Raw genomic sequence first — 18063 nt, 5'->3', positions numbered from 1 at the left:
TGGTTAAGGCAGAGGAAAACAGACTCAGGATCAGGAGAGGACGCGGACAGGTAAGTGGGGCTGGGGTAGGGTTGGGGTGGAGTTTTAGGGGTGGAGTGTGGTAGTTTTAGTTTTTAAGGGCGGAGGTGGGGGGTCCGGGTAGTTTTAGGGGCTGGGGTGAGGGTTGGGGTAGTTTTAGGGGTGTGGGTAGGTAGTTTTAAGGGCAGGGTGAGGGGTCGGGGTAGTTTTAGGGGCGGGGTTTCTAGTAGTTTAGTTTTAGGTGGTGGGGGGCCGGGGTAGTTTTAGGTTTTAGAAGCGGGGTAGGGGTCACGGTAGTTTTAGGGGTGCAGTGGGGGGGGGAGGTAATTTTTGTTTTTAGGGCAGGGTTGGGGTAGTTTTAGGTTTTAGGGGCAGGGGTGGGTGGTTTTAGAGGCGGGGTGGGGGTTGGGGTAGTTTAGGTTTTAGGGGCAGGGTGGGGGGTTGCAGTAGTTTAGGTTTTAGGGGTGGGGTTGGGGTTGTGGTAGTTTTAGGGGTGGGGGCATGGGTGTGGGTAATTTTAGTTTTTTAGGGGCAGGTTTGGGTAGATTTAGGGGTGGTGGTGTTGGGTCTGGGTAATGTTCGTTTTTAGAGGCAAGGGTTGGGGTCAGGGTAGTTTTAGGGGCGGGGTAGGGGTGTTGGGGTAGTTTTAGGGGCAGGTGTTGGGGTAGTTTAGGTTTTAGGGCGGGTGGGGGGGTCGGGTAGTTTTAGGTTTCTGAGGCAGAGTGGGGGGTCGTGGTAGTTTTAGGGGTGGAATGGGGGGTAAGGGTGTCTCATGCTGGAACCATGAATGCTGTTCCACGCATGCCATTACCAGGAATGCCTTTACAACAAAAAATCATTGCTAAGGCATTCATGGTAAAGGCATTAGTGGTAACAATGCAGTCGTTGTTCTGACCGTGTTGTTCAGGCATTCATGGTTCCAGCATGCGTTGGTCAGACGTATATTCGCTTGAAACAGTTGTTTACACTTCCAAGAGGTGGGATACTTCAATCCATAAAACTTGAGTTGCAGCTAAGTTCATGGTCACTCTTAGCCTCCCAACAAAGCTTGCTTTATTGGAATAAATTGCTGCTATCTACTAGTAAGAAGATATATCTTATTTCGGTGTAGTTCATGTACACTGCTCATGAATTGAAAAGAGTAAGGAAATGTTTGCCCACCATAAAAGGGAATTATAATTTGGTCTGTGTAAACTCCAAAGCCCCTTGTTATGCTCAAAATTGCAGCTGAAATCTCAGCCTTCACTGATATCACAGCTAAGAGATGCAGATTATGTCAATGTTAAGCAGGCAGTGTTATGGGTTTTTAACACTTATGGACAACAAAACGTTGCCATATCTAAATAAATTACCCATTTATGAAATCAGAAATTAGATTTTTATTTTGCTCATAGATCTTAATCCTTACGTTTTATCAATGTTATGAAACCATACATTTGGGTACTAGAAGGTACTGTGATTGTTCTATTTAATGAAACTGTATAATTAAGCATATTTCACTAGATTGTAAATGTTTACTTAGTATCCAGATGTTTTAAATAAAATCTGTATGTTTTAAATTTGATATTGCTTCAAGCACATGTGCAACAAAGTTTAGCAGAGAAGCGCTATTTTGATGTTGTTTGTGCAATAGGACGTTATCTGATAAAATTACGCAATATAAAATTTGTGTTTTAATAGTTTAGTTTATCTTCTGTAGGTTTTGTTCTATTATATTGTGAGAAATTTAAAACGGTGGTTGCCTCAATAAACTAATAAATACAGAAGACACAAACAAGGGATCACTTTTACTTAAAACTCTAAATGTGAATCATGCATTTTGATGAGAATCCTAACTAGGTTGGAAATCCCTTCCTGTAGGACGTTTCCTTGCCCTCTAGCCCCTACCACCTCTCCTTCAGTTAAAACAGTTTAATAAAATCCTTTTTAATTACCTATTACCCATATTCTCCTAAATATTTAATCCAGTCCTCTTTTTACTATTTCGCTTCTAGAGTGTTATATTTGTAAAACATCAGTTGTTTTCCAGTCGTTGTGGCCCATATAAATATATTAAATAATACCAAAAAAATAGACAACAACAGCCATTCATAATACTTATGGAAGCGGGGAGGGATTAAAACCACAGTGATTCATTCATTACATGACTTTGTGGAACAGTGTTCGATTCCTATGAAGAAGCTAGTTTAACATGAAAGATGTAGCACGCTTAGTTAAGTGACCCGTGTCATTGTGTTAACCTCTCATAAAAGTATGTGAAGGCAGTGCACACTTCAGTTTTCTCTTGTTTCTGTTCCAGGTCAACCTTTTGACCCTACCTTCTTTTTTAGTCGCACTGTCTCCAACATCATCTGTTCTGTTGTCTTTGGAAATCGTTTTGAATATGAGGATAAAGAGTTTCTTGCGTTACTTGGTCTCATCAATGAAAATTTTCGCCTTGTTAACTCTTCCTTTGCTCAGGTAATTTCAAATTATATTTTGTAATGTTTGTTATGAGTTATGGCCTTGTGCTATTAAGTCCAATTACCTCACTTTCCAACATATTGTAAAGCTCATGCAGGCAGATAGGATCAGCCACCAAGATACTATGCATTTTCAGATATTCTACACCTTGCTTGCTGTTACAGTTCTCCATTTGCTGTTGTCCCTTTTTTGTACTAATCACCACTTTTTCCTGTTTTAATGCTTCTTTTGCTTGGGTCCATTCTCTGCACCCTCCTGATGTTGTCTTATTCTGGGAAACAGCAATATAAGCTCAGTTTCTAAATGCATAGTGGTGAATTAAGTTGAAAAGGAAAAAAAAAACTACATTTTCTACACTTGCGCCCCTGATAAGAGGAAGGTTCGTGATCAATTTCAAAATTCCATCCTGAGTTACCACTCTTATTCCCATTAAAAGGGTGCCACAGGTTTGTGTACGTACATAACAACCTGGACAGGAATGGCCAAAAACTCTACCATGGCAATTTACTTTTTCACTTGAATTTGACATGAGGGAATACAGCAGTAGCTTGCCCATGGTCAACCAGTACCTGTGTAACCCTATTAACCGAGGACATTTTTAAAAACTAGATGATCCTGGAATACAATGAGATGTCCCTTGCATGGATTCTACCATGTTCGGGAAACCGAGCACTTTGCAGTTATGGTTTAAAGGCATACTTTGCTCACCTTTATATGCTGAACAACATAAACATGTATGTCTTATAGCAAAAGTCCTCTCCTGCATTCTAACTTTCTCTTCATGAAAATAGTACATTCATATGTGGGTGAGCACATTATAATAGACAGGAACAAAGAAAAACACATCCATGTCAAGTACTGTTTTTTAGGAATTACATTTTGTTCATTTCAAATAAATTTATTAGCATTTCATGTATAACAGAATATGCTTTAATATCCCAGGGAACTACCTTAGATGCTCTCCCTCCTCTACTCCTTCTGTCTTTGTCTTGATGTTCTCTTTCTCTCATAACTCTCCTATCTCTTTTCTTCCTTTTTGTTTCTGGCTGGTTGTGGTATAGTTTTACCTTGGGGTTTCTTTTAAAGTATACTACGCAACCTACTGCTGAATATTTATGCTCATCTGACTGAAGTTTGTGTACATGCAGCTTATCTTTTGAGGAATAATATTGTTACCAATCTGCCATGGTAGATTGATGCCTGGGGTTGCAAGCCCATGGGAACTGTGTCTCCTCAGATATTTTTTAAAACTTGAGCTAGAGGTTTCTTGCATGGATCCACGCAACTTTTCATGCGCAGAATACCGTGCAACTATCAAATTATGTTTTTAAAAAATCTGTTAACTTTCATCGATGTGCTAGAAATTCTAAAATATGTCACAAAAGTATTGAGTCAACCTAAGCCAACAGTAATTGCTCTGGACCACATTCAGTTCCATCTTTTCATTTTTTACCTACTATGGCACTACTGACATGGACCTGCTATATGGAAATCAGAGAAGGTGTTGTGTGGTATATACCTCCTCCCTTATCTTTTTATTTTTATTTTGATAGAAGGGTGATAAGTTACCTAATTTGTATGCCATGATGCCATTCTCAAAAGAGTAATGGGATTTATGGAAGTGTACAGGCTATTGTGCTTAAAATTCATGCTAAATTCAGACCCCTATCGGTAGGCTAAAAATATGCTGACAGCAATGGCACAAAAATACAAAGAACTCTCAAATAATACACAATACTAGGATAAAAAAGCAAAAACAAGCATAAGAAGAGAGAAACAAGGTAATAAAAGATGATGGTTGATGCACATGATGAAGGTGAAGGATCCCTGACTGTTGCAACGTAATAATGTAAAATATATACTTGCCTTTAGATATTATCCTGAAAGTCTCTGCCATCCTGGCTGTGGAAACTTAGAGACGCTATCTAAAATTGGGTTGATACGAAGGGACTGTTAAAAAGTGGTAATGCTATTTTGAGCAAACTTTAGTTGGTGTATGAAAATTAGATTAAAGCGGGTGTACTCCCACTATTTGCCGCAGGTAAAACTGGCATGAATTGCCTGGCAAACAACAGATATGTGAGCTTTGTGCAATTTAGGGTAGGAACTAGTAGCACAATATTCCTTGTTTCAAGGTGCTCAACCCATAATCTGGTGAAAATTACATACCGGCTAATTTGTGTACAGTGTGCAATCGCAAATTATTAAGTTCATAATTTGCAAACAATTTCAGTGGGCCAATGATGGCCATGTCCATACATTACAATGTATGATTCCCGTTTAGAGAAAGAAAAAACAATTAGCTTTTTCACCAACCTAGTGCCACAAAGTAAAAATTACTCACCCTTCTTTATGACAGCGAACAAACTCAATAAAACCGTCATCTGAATGAACATGTATGGGTTTCTCACCAATGCCAATGAGCAAAGATATATGTGCATTGAAGAGAACAAAAATTTTGGTAAACCCCCATTGATAACAGGGCTGATGTGGATGCAGGGAAATAATTTGGGACTGTTTTAAAGCACTGAGCTGGTGAACTGTGTATCGGTGAGTAATCAAGGTGTGCACTGAATGTTGGATTTTAGTCCTAGAAGCAGCAGCAGCAATTAGGAGGCCATTTGGGAGTCATTGGGGCCAGCAGAAGACATGAAAACGGTCTAGGAAGATGAATATCCACCTGCTCCAACCAAGGGTTCCCCTAGCGAAATACAGATCTCTTCATGAATGGAACAATAATACTTGTTCTATATTCAAATGGAACAGTCAAGCCCAAACTGCTAGGCAATGTTCCTAAAAGCCAACCATGAGCAGTTTTGGTCTTCTTGCGTCCTGTCAGTATAGTGCAACTTGAGCCCTAAGGTGCAGTGAGCTACTGTACCTATCCTAGTACATACATCTGCTCATCACACTTAACCTTTCAAGTGATGGATTACTGGCTGACATCCACCACAATGCCTCCACCATGTGTGGAAGTCAATGGTTCATCCGCTGTGTTGCTTCTAATAATCCTTATAGTTTTTACACCAAAAGGTTTTTCTTTTCTTAAAACAAAGTTGGTACCCTCACATCCCAAGTTCTTATTTTTTTGTTTACTGTGAAGAACGCTGGCATCAGAGTACATAAAGAGAAATCTAACCACTATATTAGGCACAGTGGGCCAGATGTAGCAAGATAGCAAATTGCGACTTGCAATTTGCGAGTCCGTGCGACTCGCAAATTGCAAGTCGCAATTTGCTATGCAGAACGGTGTCTCAGACACCGTCTGCGAGTCGCTATGTGGTCGCAAAGACCCACCTCATTAATATTAATGAGGTGGGTCGCAAATTGCGGCCCCATAGCGACTATGGGCACTCACGGGTATGGAGGCCTGCTGTAGTCAGCAGACCTCCATGTCCGTGACTGCTTTTAAATAAAGCAGTTTTTTTTTTTCCAAGTGTAGCACGTTTTCCTTAAAGGAAAACGAGCTGCACTTAGAAAAAAAAACCGACCACCGACCACTACCTGCTCTGAAAAAATAATTTGGGGTCCAGTCACAAAGGGGAAGTGGATGGTAACTGCGACTCCATTTGCGACCGATAACGCGGTCGCAAATGGAGTTGCATACCACTGCGACTCGCAAATAGGAAGGGAACACCCCTTCCTATTTGCGACTCTGAAATGCATTTTGCGAGTCGGTTCCGACTCGCAAAATGCATTTCTGCATAGCAAACACACGTTTGCGACGACTCGCAAATGGTTTGTACATCTGGCCCAGTATGCTTTCACTCTGATCAGTGCTTCGGGGCATAACTCTGCCCGAAGCACTGATCTCTGCGGGAGAGGAGACAGTGTCCCCTTTCCAGCAGGACCTCTTCCCAGTGGATTCTTCCATGAGTACCACCTAGTATTGTGATCTCCAAGCAGGGATCTTTCCACTTTACAGAACTGGAGCAGCCCTAAACATAGAAAAGTGCTCCCCCGATAAAAAAAAAAATGTAATAGTCCTTTAACACCCCCAGGGGGAGGGAGCTATAGGTGTCTGAACCTGATCACCCCTCTCAAGAGGCTAAGAAGTTGACTATAACCAAACATTTTGTAGAGGGGGCTGCCCAATTGCAGGGCGTGCTGCCACCAAAGTGAAAACAGCCTTAATGTTTTTTCTTCACTCATGGGGAGGCAATCAGAGGTTTACCCCTAATCCTCCCAGCTAGGTGCCAACGAAAAAGGTAAAAAACAAAACATGGGCTGGCTAGGCCTAGTCATCAGGCTTTGACCCCACCACAGAATGGTCCCAGCAGTCTTCATGCTCTGTATTTTCAAACCCATGTGGAGCAGGTGTGGCGGAGAGAGAGTTACCACTAGATAATCCATGATCATTTCTCTTGACATTTCAAGGCAGTGGTTTCATTGACTGAGCACATGGGAAGAGTGGTAATGGGAATTCCTGCTTTATCAAATGTTTAGTTAACATTTGCATTCCTGAGAACCTGCATAGTCCAACTCATTTACATGCCAAATAATCAACTTCTGTTCAGCAGTCCATAACCAATGTATAGCAGTTCTACATGAAGCCAACAACAGGTTAAGGACTCTCAGTATGTGGTGCCCTTTTCCCCTGCTAGAAGATATGTGTAGGCTCAACATTCAGTGACTATTGTACCAATCTAGGCATGGGGAGCAGATTCATTTTTTACTATTTCGTGTGCACACCTGTTTTGCTTTCTTCTCTTATCTTATGACTGAGCTTACAAAACTTCTCTGGAATGCACTTTTTAGTTTAAAGAAGACATATATTGTTATTATTACTTCACCACAAGTTTCCTGAAAGACAAAATTAGTAGGTTGGAAGCACACGTTTAAAAGTAGTCGCTGCAATGAAAGCAACATATATCAAAGTACTTCTCAGTTGCAATGTACACAGCAAATACATGTGATTATATTATAGCATAACTTCAAAGCAAAGCATAAAAGTCAAAATTGCATCACCATAGGGCCGATCACTCCGCTTCATCTTTCTGAGGTCTGCAAGTTGATGACTCCGGTTCAACTGCGAGAAAGAGATTTTCTACCCAAACGGGAGACAGGCAACTGACGTCCGTTCCTGTCTGAAGTCAAGATCTTTCTCCCTCTCGCTGTTGCCCAGTGCCATTGTTAAAAGCAAACTCAGTGTGAGAACCGAATAAACTTGGAGAGTGGCCAATTCTCCAAACTTCACTCGTTCCCAGACTGGATTGAGAGGTAAACACAGAATCTACGCTCTCTTATCAGCTAGGGTTTGGTGTGAAAAGCACAGCTTGGTCTATCATGTGGAAAAACACAGCTTGGAAAAACACAGCTCATCTGTAATGTCTCAACTGCAATGTCTAATGCCATGTTAAAGCCAATAGGCAGCTAACCTAAATATCAAATGTAATGTCTAATGCCTTGTTAAAGCCAATAGGCAGCTGACCTACATACCAAATGTAATGTCTAATGCCATGTTAAAGCCAATAGGCAGCTAAACTGAATACAGAATGTAATTTGCTACTGTTGAACATTGAGCAACTAATATGCGCAGTGGTGAAACACAAAGTCATTGGTCAAACACAATTAATAGCATAACAACACCATGGTCCCAAATGCTGCAGAAGACTTTGAGTCGCCTGCTCAAGGTCCCTAAAATTATCAATGTATCCTTAGCATATTGGGATACTACATGGATGTTTCTCCCATCCATGCACACCAAGCCCACTTGGCCATCTTGATAAAGTTCCTCAGGTGGGTCTGTCGATGATAGGGGGACCTGCTAGGTACCATTCCACAGAAACTATAGCTCCTGTTTTAACTCTGGGTTTTAGGTTTCATAGAACAGACAATAAAGAAAGGGTCAGAATTGTACCATTTCAAAGGATAAAAGTGAGGTAAAAAATCAACATAATCAAAGGCCTTCTCTTTGCTGAGACAGGCCACCACAAAATCCTCATCACTATCATTCCAGAACTGTTTAATGTGCATTATGTGACAGTAGTTGAGTGATATATTCTTATAAGGAACAACTGGAGACTGCTGTAGGTTGATTGGTGTTTGAGACACTACAAGTAGGTGAGGCACTATAATTTTAGGTGAGGCACTATAATTTTACTCAAGATCTTCACAATAACATTTATCATAGAACGTTCTCTATAAGACCTGCAGTCAATGTGGTCTTTGGAATAACCTCAATGAGGGCCCTGCTCCTTGTATATGGTAGTGAATACCTCTGACATCTCAATGTATACCTCAAGTAATCCACCTAGCAACAATCTTCAGTGGCTATTTAAATTCAGTGAGCCCTTCAAATCATGGAATCCTCCCTGTCTTCATATCTCAAATTGAGGCTAATGGCTCCTCCTCTGAGAGTTTAATCTCCAGAAGCTTATGGTGCTCCTGTGAAAGTAGAATCACAATCAATATTCTGACAAAAAGGAACAACAAAACAGTTTGTTTCCCCTCGTGTTCCAAAAGGAAGGAAGAAGGCAAAAACAAATGACCCTTCAAGCAGTGTTTATATATAAGGTTCCCAGAAAAAAGTTTATAAGGTGTCACAAAAAAGCGAATTCCACAATCACCAACAAAGAAAAAAGAAGGTTTTCATACGAAGCAGCAAAAATGACCCAACAGTCCAATGTCCATATATCCGACCCAATTCATTTAAAAAAGGTCACATTATAGGTTTGTTTTAATGCCTAGTCAATGACTTTTCAACCCTCTATTTGATGTGGGGGCTCATCAGGACCTAAAGTTAAAAGAGGACGCCTACAACAAAAACATAAATGTTTAGGCAGTGGGACCAGGTGTTGATGAGGATTTTGTGCAGAGGCCTTAGTATCCAAGATATAGCAGCTACCAGCCTAATAGCAAGAAAGGAAGATACCAACCAAGTAATAGACACCACAAGTGCAGTCAGAAAAATCCCTTACTTACAAGAGGGCCTTGACACTGGTTAAACCAATACAGTGGGTAAGAAATAGTTAATTAATAATTAGAATTGTTATATATATCAGAATGATGAAGGGACCATAAAGGGTTGTGAAGGTGGATGTGGAGTGGGGGTCAGTTGGTTATGCACATTTTTCTTCCAACACAACTTTGCCACTCTCATTAGGGTGTGGTCCCCTTCTGGTCATTTGTCAGTACTCAACCCCAATTGGGTAATCAGTTAGCTGTGCCTTGATGTCTAACATTTCCCAGGCTTGTAGCATTGCCAGTCATTGGAGTTGGGTGGCAGCATAAGAGAGTTCGTAAAAATGGGGCACCTAGGTTGCATTTAACTTCCCCATAACCACTCACCATCAGCATTTTCCTCATTCCTCATTCCAAAGGGGTGAATAAAGATTGTAGATCTCCGAAGAATGACCCCTGCAGCACCACCATTAGCACTGTAAAGAAGTACAGTAGTCTGGGCAGTATCAGCATTTTGGCCACCGCAACACGCCCTAGAAGGGATAGTGTTATCATCAACCAGAACGACAGGGACTGTTTAATCGATGTTAATGCCCTTCCGAGATTCCCATCAAATAAATCCTTTTGGTCATGGAAAATGTTAATCCCCACGTAATTAATAGTTATGAGCAGAAGTCGTATTCTCTCTATGGAGTCCAGCCGTTGTCCAGTATAATAGTAATGGGAACAAACAGGACTTGTTTCATTAACTTTCAGCCCTGGCAGCACTTCAGAGTCCCTAACAGGAATAATGAGAGAGGGTAGGCTTCCATTATGGATGGCCTAGTTTTGTAGGTATATTGAAGCGTCATCCGCATAGAACAATATTATAGGCCTATCGCTATCCACAAGACTTCCTAATTTGGGACCGTGGGTTTTAGCTGGAGGTTCATTGCTAGCCCATAAATTATAGGGGCATCCCTGCCTAGTGCCTGTACCTATGCTCAGCACTTCAGAAATGGTCTCACCTGTGTGTAATCTTGCTGTCAGGTTCATATATAGAAGCTGCAACCATCTCCAAAACTCTGGGCTGACGTCCATTCTCCATAAGACCTCTTTTAAAAGTGCCACATCCGGGTGTCAAATGCTTTCTTGATGTTTTAGGATGCTCAGTCTCCGTAACCTATCCATGATTCTAAACGGGCAATGAAGATTAAGGAAAGTGTTCGTCTGGGGAAAAAACCTATTCTGGTCTTGGTGTACTGTGGTTTGGGCTAGCGGCATAAATCAGTTATTTAGCACTTTCCCCATGTGTGTTGTAGTCTAGATCAAGCAGTGATAGTGGAGATTACAACGTCACCAAAAAGGGGCCTCTATCTGGCTTCGGTAGAATCACTATTAGTGCATCATGTGGAGAGTTTGGAAGGTAACCCAATGTGTCTCACCTCTTTGTACGTCCGCAGTAGTTTGGGAGCAAGACCTGGTTCATAGTTTTCATAGAATTTCACTGGGAACCCGACCAGTCCTTGGGTTTTATCCCTAGTCATTTGCACTTGGATTTCTTGTACAGTAAGTGGTTCATCCAGTTCTGTTCATTGGTGGACTGGAGTGCTGCTCTATCAAGAAAGGATGACAGCTTTGGATCATTTCTTTGTTGGGTAGGAGTGCAGATCATTGCATAGTAAGCAAGAATCACTGCATTGATCTCAACGCGTGTTTTGACAAGCACCCCTACACTTTTTCAAATCGCCCCTAAAGGTGTCCTAGGTACATCTGATCTCAGTAGCCAAGCCAGCATAAGTCCCACCTTATCTCCCTCTGCATGTTGTTTGGCAATCGGTAGTTCAGTTGACAATCTATGTTGCGTAGCTGTGTGGTCTGCTCTAAATTGCATCATGTGCTGCTCAGCCCAGTCATCTGTCAGAGACTGAAGATTGTGCGCACATATTTTTCTCAGTTGCTGTTAATTCCGTAGCCTGAAATCTATTTTACCTCCTCTGTTGTTTTAATGAAGAGGCTGCGGACCACCACGTTGAATACATCCCACTCCACCATGGTGTCCATTGCAGTCCCCCCATTCTCTGCAAATTACATGTCTATGTGATCTGAGAAAGTGGAGCACAGCGCGAGGTCATGCAGCGCCTCTGGGTATGTTCTCCACCCAGGGATGTGCAAACATGAGCGGAGCAGCCCCACTTAAAGGTTAATTTAAGAGGGGAGGGCTCTAGAAGTGTGCAACCCAGATATTCCTTGTCAGGGACCATGTCCGCCATCGCTGTGTTACAATAAAATATGCATGTGAAATGCAGGTACCCCCAAATAGCCCGGAGTAGAATGAGATGGATTCAAGGTGTAAGGCTCAACACTGACCATAGACCTGGTTATCACTTGCACACTCCTGAAGGCTTTGAGTGGCAACCAGGGGTTGTGTTCCTTCCAAAGGAGGGGTGGAGCGGTCTTGTATAACATCTGGGACACAATTTAAACCCTCTCCTTGCATGCAAGGGGCTCATGCATCTGTGAATAAGGAGGGGGTCAAAGTGATTACAAAGGTAGCTAATCCAACATTTAGGGTATGTATAGCTACAAATAAGATGGAAGCCCTTTAGGACCACATACCTGCCCTCTTGATCAATCCTGGTGAGGCTGTCACAGAATGGGACCCCTGGAACCACCCATATTATCACCCCTCTGGCATAACTTGAGTAGGTGATGTCTACCAGTAGACTGTGCCACCGTTTTTGCAGTTTATTCAACTCAGGGAAGGTTAAGTGCATTTGATAAAGGGATGTGAAGTGAATGTGATGCCTCTTCTGGTAACTATGTATTCCGTAGTGCTTCATAGGGGTAGCCATGCCCCTAATGTCCCAACACAGAACAGTATAGCGGGTGGGACCACGTCTGTCAATCACTGCAATGATTTCGTAGGAGGGTACCTCTCTGCCAACACCCTACCAATACCTGTTGAGGACCCCTCCTCCTGCATATAATCAGAGGGCCATGAAGGTAATGGCAGACTCCCATCTTTACTAGAGCACTGTTCATCAACCCAGATAGGTAGAGCTCAGTGATTTAATTAGGGCAGGTAGCTAAAGAAGCAATGTACCCAAGTCATATGAACTCTCAGTGGTCATGGGAGTGACATAGAGGGCGGTGTCTTACGGTCACCATGGCACCCTCAATATCCATAATATCCTCTCCTGAGTGGTGAACTTTGTTGATGCTCGATGTTTTCACTTGATGCCAAGATTGTAGTTCCTCAACGACGCTGGCATGTTTTAGCAGCCTATTCAGAGGTGGGTTTAATCTGAGTTCTCTTTAATGCTTTATTTCTGCACTCTGGGTGGGCAAAGAATTCTGCTCCGCTGTCGGAGTTCGCAGAGTTTTCCCCACTCCGCGCATAGTACAGAGTTCCGAAAAACTCAGTGAACAAATACAGAGCAGAGTTTTTTCTCTCGCTCGCGATCGCCAACGTTAAGTTGGTGAGCGCCAGTGAGAGAAATCACTAGTTGGCGAGCAAGATTTCTGAACACGAGCGGTCGCGGTAGGCCACGACCGCTCTCGAGCGAGCAGCCACTCAAGTTGAGGAAGCTGCCACTCTAGTAGAAAATCTACTGGAGCGGCAAAAAGGTGTTAGCGCCCTCTGGTGCTCCATATGATGGCGTTTGCACTGATTTTACAGCGCAAGACAAACTCCTGTGATAAAAATTACTGCAAACAGCGCGCCTTACCCAAACTCCGCCACTCACAGAACTCTGCGTAGCGGCAGAGTGTTTTTGGCACTTCGCGGAGTTCCACTTAGCAGAATTCCACCCAGGCATAGTTTGTACCTCTGAGTTTGCCATCTAGCGTTGTGATCTAGTTGATCACCTGGATAGTGAAGTACCTAGCGGTAATGCCATCCATTACTCATGGCTTGACCGGGAACATCACGGAATTGGCGGAACTGTTTTTGGACCTCCACTGGCATGCCTCTTCTGTAACTTCATCATGTAATCTGGAAATAGTGTACTGCACAGTTCTCAGCAGTCCAAGGGCCCCTACCATTAAACACTTGTAGGATGGGATCCTTGTCCTGTTAATTAAAGAGCTGCACAACCACTGGGAGGTTCCCCTTGGAGCGGTGGACTGCTCGAATTCTGTGCTCGTTCTATGGAGAAGAAGGTGAATTGTGCACTGGCCTTCCCCATTTAGGTTAGCCTTCTGCGCTCTCTGGTAGACCAACAATGCATATATTATTCTTGTGTGAGCAAACATCAGCATCTTCCATCTTTGTTTTCAAGGATTGTATCTACTATTGCTGTAGCTGTAGTTGTGGCTGCATATCCTGCACTGTCAATTGCATTGCAGCCATTGCCGATTCACTGGTTGCCACCTGTTACGATATGTTTCTATAGTCTGCTCGGAGTATCCCCAGTTCAAAAGCCACAGCATTGAGTTTTGGTTCCAACATAGCCTTAACATCCAAAATAGCTTGCAGGACAGGATAGCCTCAAATTTGCTAGTGTGGTCCTTGAGTGTCGAAGCTACTGAGTTAGTGGTTGTAGGGGACTCACTTGCCTCTGTCATAGTGGGATCAAAGTTGGCTTGTGTTCTCCTCCTTCTTCCCTCCCTTTTTCAGACCATAGGTTTGCCCATGATAGCTCTCAAACCAGTCTGTGAGTTCAGCACAGCACTTTGTACTTATTCGTTCTTTCTGTGTTGTGTTCAAGCTAGTCGTTCATATGGAATGGGGGGGCCCTGTAATTGTTTATGGAGAACCAGGGGAGCAATAATCATTAATAGCCTCCATACACTCTATGAAGGGCTTCCGATTAGTCAGCACAGCACCAATTTGAGGCCTAGGACTCTCCTCATGGTAAATTACTACAGATCAGACCAATCAGGTCTGTGTCAATGAGCACAGGGACACATTTGGTTGAGGAGGCCTTCTTCTATTTAGAGATCTGTTGATGAGGGGGAGGAGGCTGCTCCCTGAAGGGGGATCAGTGGGGAGCCCTGATTTCACAATCTCCAAAAGCACTGCAACGAACACGAGGGCTTATACTGTGGGGACACCACCTGCACACAGCCTTCTGTACACAGTGCCGCCTCCTTGAACTCTTCTCTAAGGGTCTGCTGCTGTGCTTCCCTCCTCAGCCGACCTCATCGTCTGAGGTCAGTGTTGCAGGTGTCGCGGCATGCCTCATCAAACTCTGTATGCCTCTGCTCCCTTCTCAAGTTTCCGCTCCAACAATACACTGTGGAGCATCTCTGCAGCCAGTGTTAGGGAGGGTGTAAACAGCTTCAGGATGGTGTTAGTGGGTCGAACCAAGAACAGCTCGCTGTAATGTGACTCACTTGTCTGCCATCTTGGACATGCCCACACTCAAGGACCCATGATGACAGTGTGTGCCAGTTAGAGGAGAAATAAGCTTGTATTCAAATCTGGGTGTCTCAACATAACCCATCACCTTACAGTACCTCCGGTGCCACAGAGATGTCCATATTCTGCACCTACATGTGAGCAACAGGAGGAAGAGATTCAACAATATTCTTCCTCAGAACTTGCTGTCAACACATCTACCATAGATTTTACTATCAACAATTACAAAACAAAATTAGATAATGGTGCAAACTATGTGGACTGAGTAGAAGTAGAACATAGGGATCATGGAGAGTTGACTATGCCAAATGTCTGTCAGAGACATAGGTAGTCCACCACCTCCTACAATACTCTAGTAACTGTTGTTTGGGAATGCAGTTCCAATGAAAGATGTCCATCTATGGTATCATGCATCCTACGGTCACACTTGCCTCTCTGTTAATGCACATATCAACATTTCCTACCTTAGCCTGAAATAAGGCCAAGACAATGTTATTTGAAAGACAGATGTCCTTACAATCCAGCGCCCCAGACCCAATCACATATCTACCATTCTGAACATGGTAAATTGAAACTAGACCATGTGTGTAACCCATATCCCCACTTCCCTAGAGTGTGTAAATAAAAATAACTGCCCTTTCACTCCTTGGTGGGCAGACAAAAGTAGGGCACTCAGGTTGTGCTTTACTGCGAAAATACTACTTTTACACCTTGTGTCCTAAGATCTATTTGGCTTTGGGTCAGGCTCGTCTGCGTGCAGGAAAACTGTTCACTTCATAGTGCCCATGCACACCAGGGGAGCTGGTTGGTGAACAATGATGACTTCTTTGTCTTGACCTGAATACTTATTCCTGAGCAGACTACACCTTCTTTCCATCTTGAAATGGCAGCCATGAGAAACAAGCTCAAAAGGCAAACCGTGGCAGTACTTAGAGGGAGTTAGGAGCGGATCTCCAGAGAATAGATCCTGTTGGAGAGGAAGATTTGTTTGCTGGTGTCCTCAGGTAGTTGCTGACTCATACGTTGGCTCATAAATAACAGAATATTCTTTCCTACCTGACACCTTTGGAAGATGACTAAGATAGTAATTCCGGGAATATAGCCTAATTATTCTTCTGGAGATTGTTGTGAAGGGGAAAAGGGGATGAGACAGCTGAAGCCCTGTAAGAGAAACCACTGTTAATTCTTTATTTGCACTTACATGAAACCAATGATAAAACAGTGTTGGTTTCCCTCTGTGCTTCTGCTCTTTCTAAACGTACTCTCTTACAAACCTGTCAGGTTCGAGGACTCTAACTCTCTTTGGGCACTTGATAGTTGTTTGGTTAGTGCATGAGTTCTGTTCAATGTCTCAACGAGTCACTTATCTATCGACTTCTGCAGTAAGGTCTTGCTTCATACCTTAAGAATGATGTACTTCAAATAAGATTGATGCCTTCAAAATGACATGACACTTCAAATGAATGTAAAAAAAAAAACACTTGTAACAAATCAACTTGAGTCAAACAGGCTTTGAAGCAAAGTCTTCATAAATGAAACATGCTGACAGGCTTTCACACAAAGCTTTCTTTCTCAGAGAATTTAATCTAAATCTGATTTCCATTATGTTGGTTCTTGGTACATTTCAAGGTAGCCCTAACGCTTCTGCAATGCTTTATCTATACACTGATTTCCAGTTGAAGACTTTTCAAAGCTGAAATAACTGTAAGAAGCTATTCCTAGAGTGCAACATCTCTGGAGTTTCTTCTGGTCAAAAGCAACATTGACTGGTGGTTGAATGGAAGGTGAGGAGCTCAAGACTTCCTTTTATTGGAAGGCTCCGCCGAAGATGGCCGCTGCACCTTGTGGCTTTGGACAAATGCTGCAAGAGCACGATTGACCTGAATCCTCTTCTACATAAGGCTGCACACAGTTTTACCTAGATGCACACAGGTGTACAGTGTTTTAGGCCACAATATGGCTTTGTGCAGAAGATAGCCACAGCCAAACATGGCTAAAGTCATTTGTCTGTCGGACAGAGGGCACAATCCCATCTTCCACACTCCGTGGAGTGGAGAATGTAGCCTTTGAGACCAGGCCATTCAAGTTGCCTCCCCCTCCACCCAAATGAGAGGAGATTGACGTGGTATCAACACAACTCAGAAGATAAAGACACTGTAGCACTTAGGGATTTTGCCATAAGTTGCTCTTGCTCCCTCCACTTGTCTGATGTCGAACTTTGCAATCATCAGATGCCTCTGTAACCATTCTGTAAATAGCAATAAAGTGAGAAAATGTTGCATAAATAGTTAAATCATTGTTGTTTTTAAGTAATTCATACATTTTAAGCCAGTGACAGTTTTTAAATACATATGCCAATTTATGTATTCAGGTACTTATTTAAATATTAACTATACATTTACTGCATTACTGGGACTCCCTGACACTGTTCCATCGCTACAAGACTAGAATACTTCTCCCTGCTTTTCAGATGGAGGAGGAGGAGGCAGGGAACAGGTGTCTTTGGACTACAAAGAGTTCTCTTCTTCCCACTGTGCAGGACGTGACCCGGCGTGGCACTGATTGGGAGGAGGCTGGGTTGGGCTATGTCACTAGGTCCCTTGGTTTGCATGCCAAATAGGTAAGAGGAAATATAGAACACTCACTGTGGCTAAAGCATGCGTCCAAACCAAAACCCTTGCCAGTTTTCTCTCCACTTTCTGGGGGACAATACACAAGGTGCTATATAGTGCTGAGGCTAGACTTGAGGCCTCACTTGCTGCCAACTCCCAATCAGAGGTACTATCCAGCACAGGGACAAGGCAGAAGATACCATAATAAGACCACCATAGAATTCTTCTATGAACCATAATCCCCAAACGCCGACAACAGCATTAGACATGAGTGGACAATACCCCAACCACCCAAGAATAAATCAGTGACAAAAAGTGAGCCATCTATTCAACCCTAACTTAGTCAAAAGCTCCTCATACCCATAGGGAAGGCTTTAGAGGTTGTGATGTCCAGAGAGTTGTCCTTAAATACCTCCAAGAGACAATTATAAATAAAATTCATACCTTCTTTTTGACTTTTAAAACCAGTATGAAATATCAACTAAATGATTTATGTCCCTTAGTCAGGTTGTTGACTCATTGATGGTGTCTCGCCAGGATTATATCAAGAAAGTACAGCCACTACCCCCGCTGGAGATCACTATTGGGCCCAACTGGACAGACACACCCCGCTTACAGTCAAGAGAGGAAAATAACTTTACTTTCTTCTTTAATATACAATTTTTTATTTTGTAGTAAGTACATTAACAGTGAGGCACACCAAAGTACTAGTTCCACACATCC

The 18063-nt window shown here is 42.7% G+C and overlaps 1 protein-coding gene across 2 annotated transcripts in view; it reads left to right on the top strand.

The window, feature by feature from the left end:
- LOC138259674 (cytochrome P450 2C15-like) overlaps positions 1-18063 on the top strand; it is a 376589-nt gene that overhangs the window by 194906 nt on the left and 163620 nt on the right. For both annotated transcript variants that reach the window (XM_069207547.1, XM_069207546.1), the window contains one exon: positions 2318-2478. In XM_069207547.1, coding sequence (XP_069063648.1) covers positions 2318-2478 — 161 coding nt within the window. The remainder of the gene's footprint in view (positions 1-2317; positions 2479-18063) is intronic.

Source organism: Pleurodeles waltl, chromosome 9, assembly GCF_031143425.1.
Source record: "Pleurodeles waltl isolate 20211129_DDA chromosome 9, aPleWal1.hap1.20221129, whole genome shotgun sequence".
In the NCBI taxonomy this organism is placed as follows: Eukaryota; Metazoa; Chordata; class Amphibia; order Caudata; family Salamandridae; genus Pleurodeles; species Pleurodeles waltl.
This window is presented reverse-complemented; position numbering and strand designations above follow the sequence as displayed.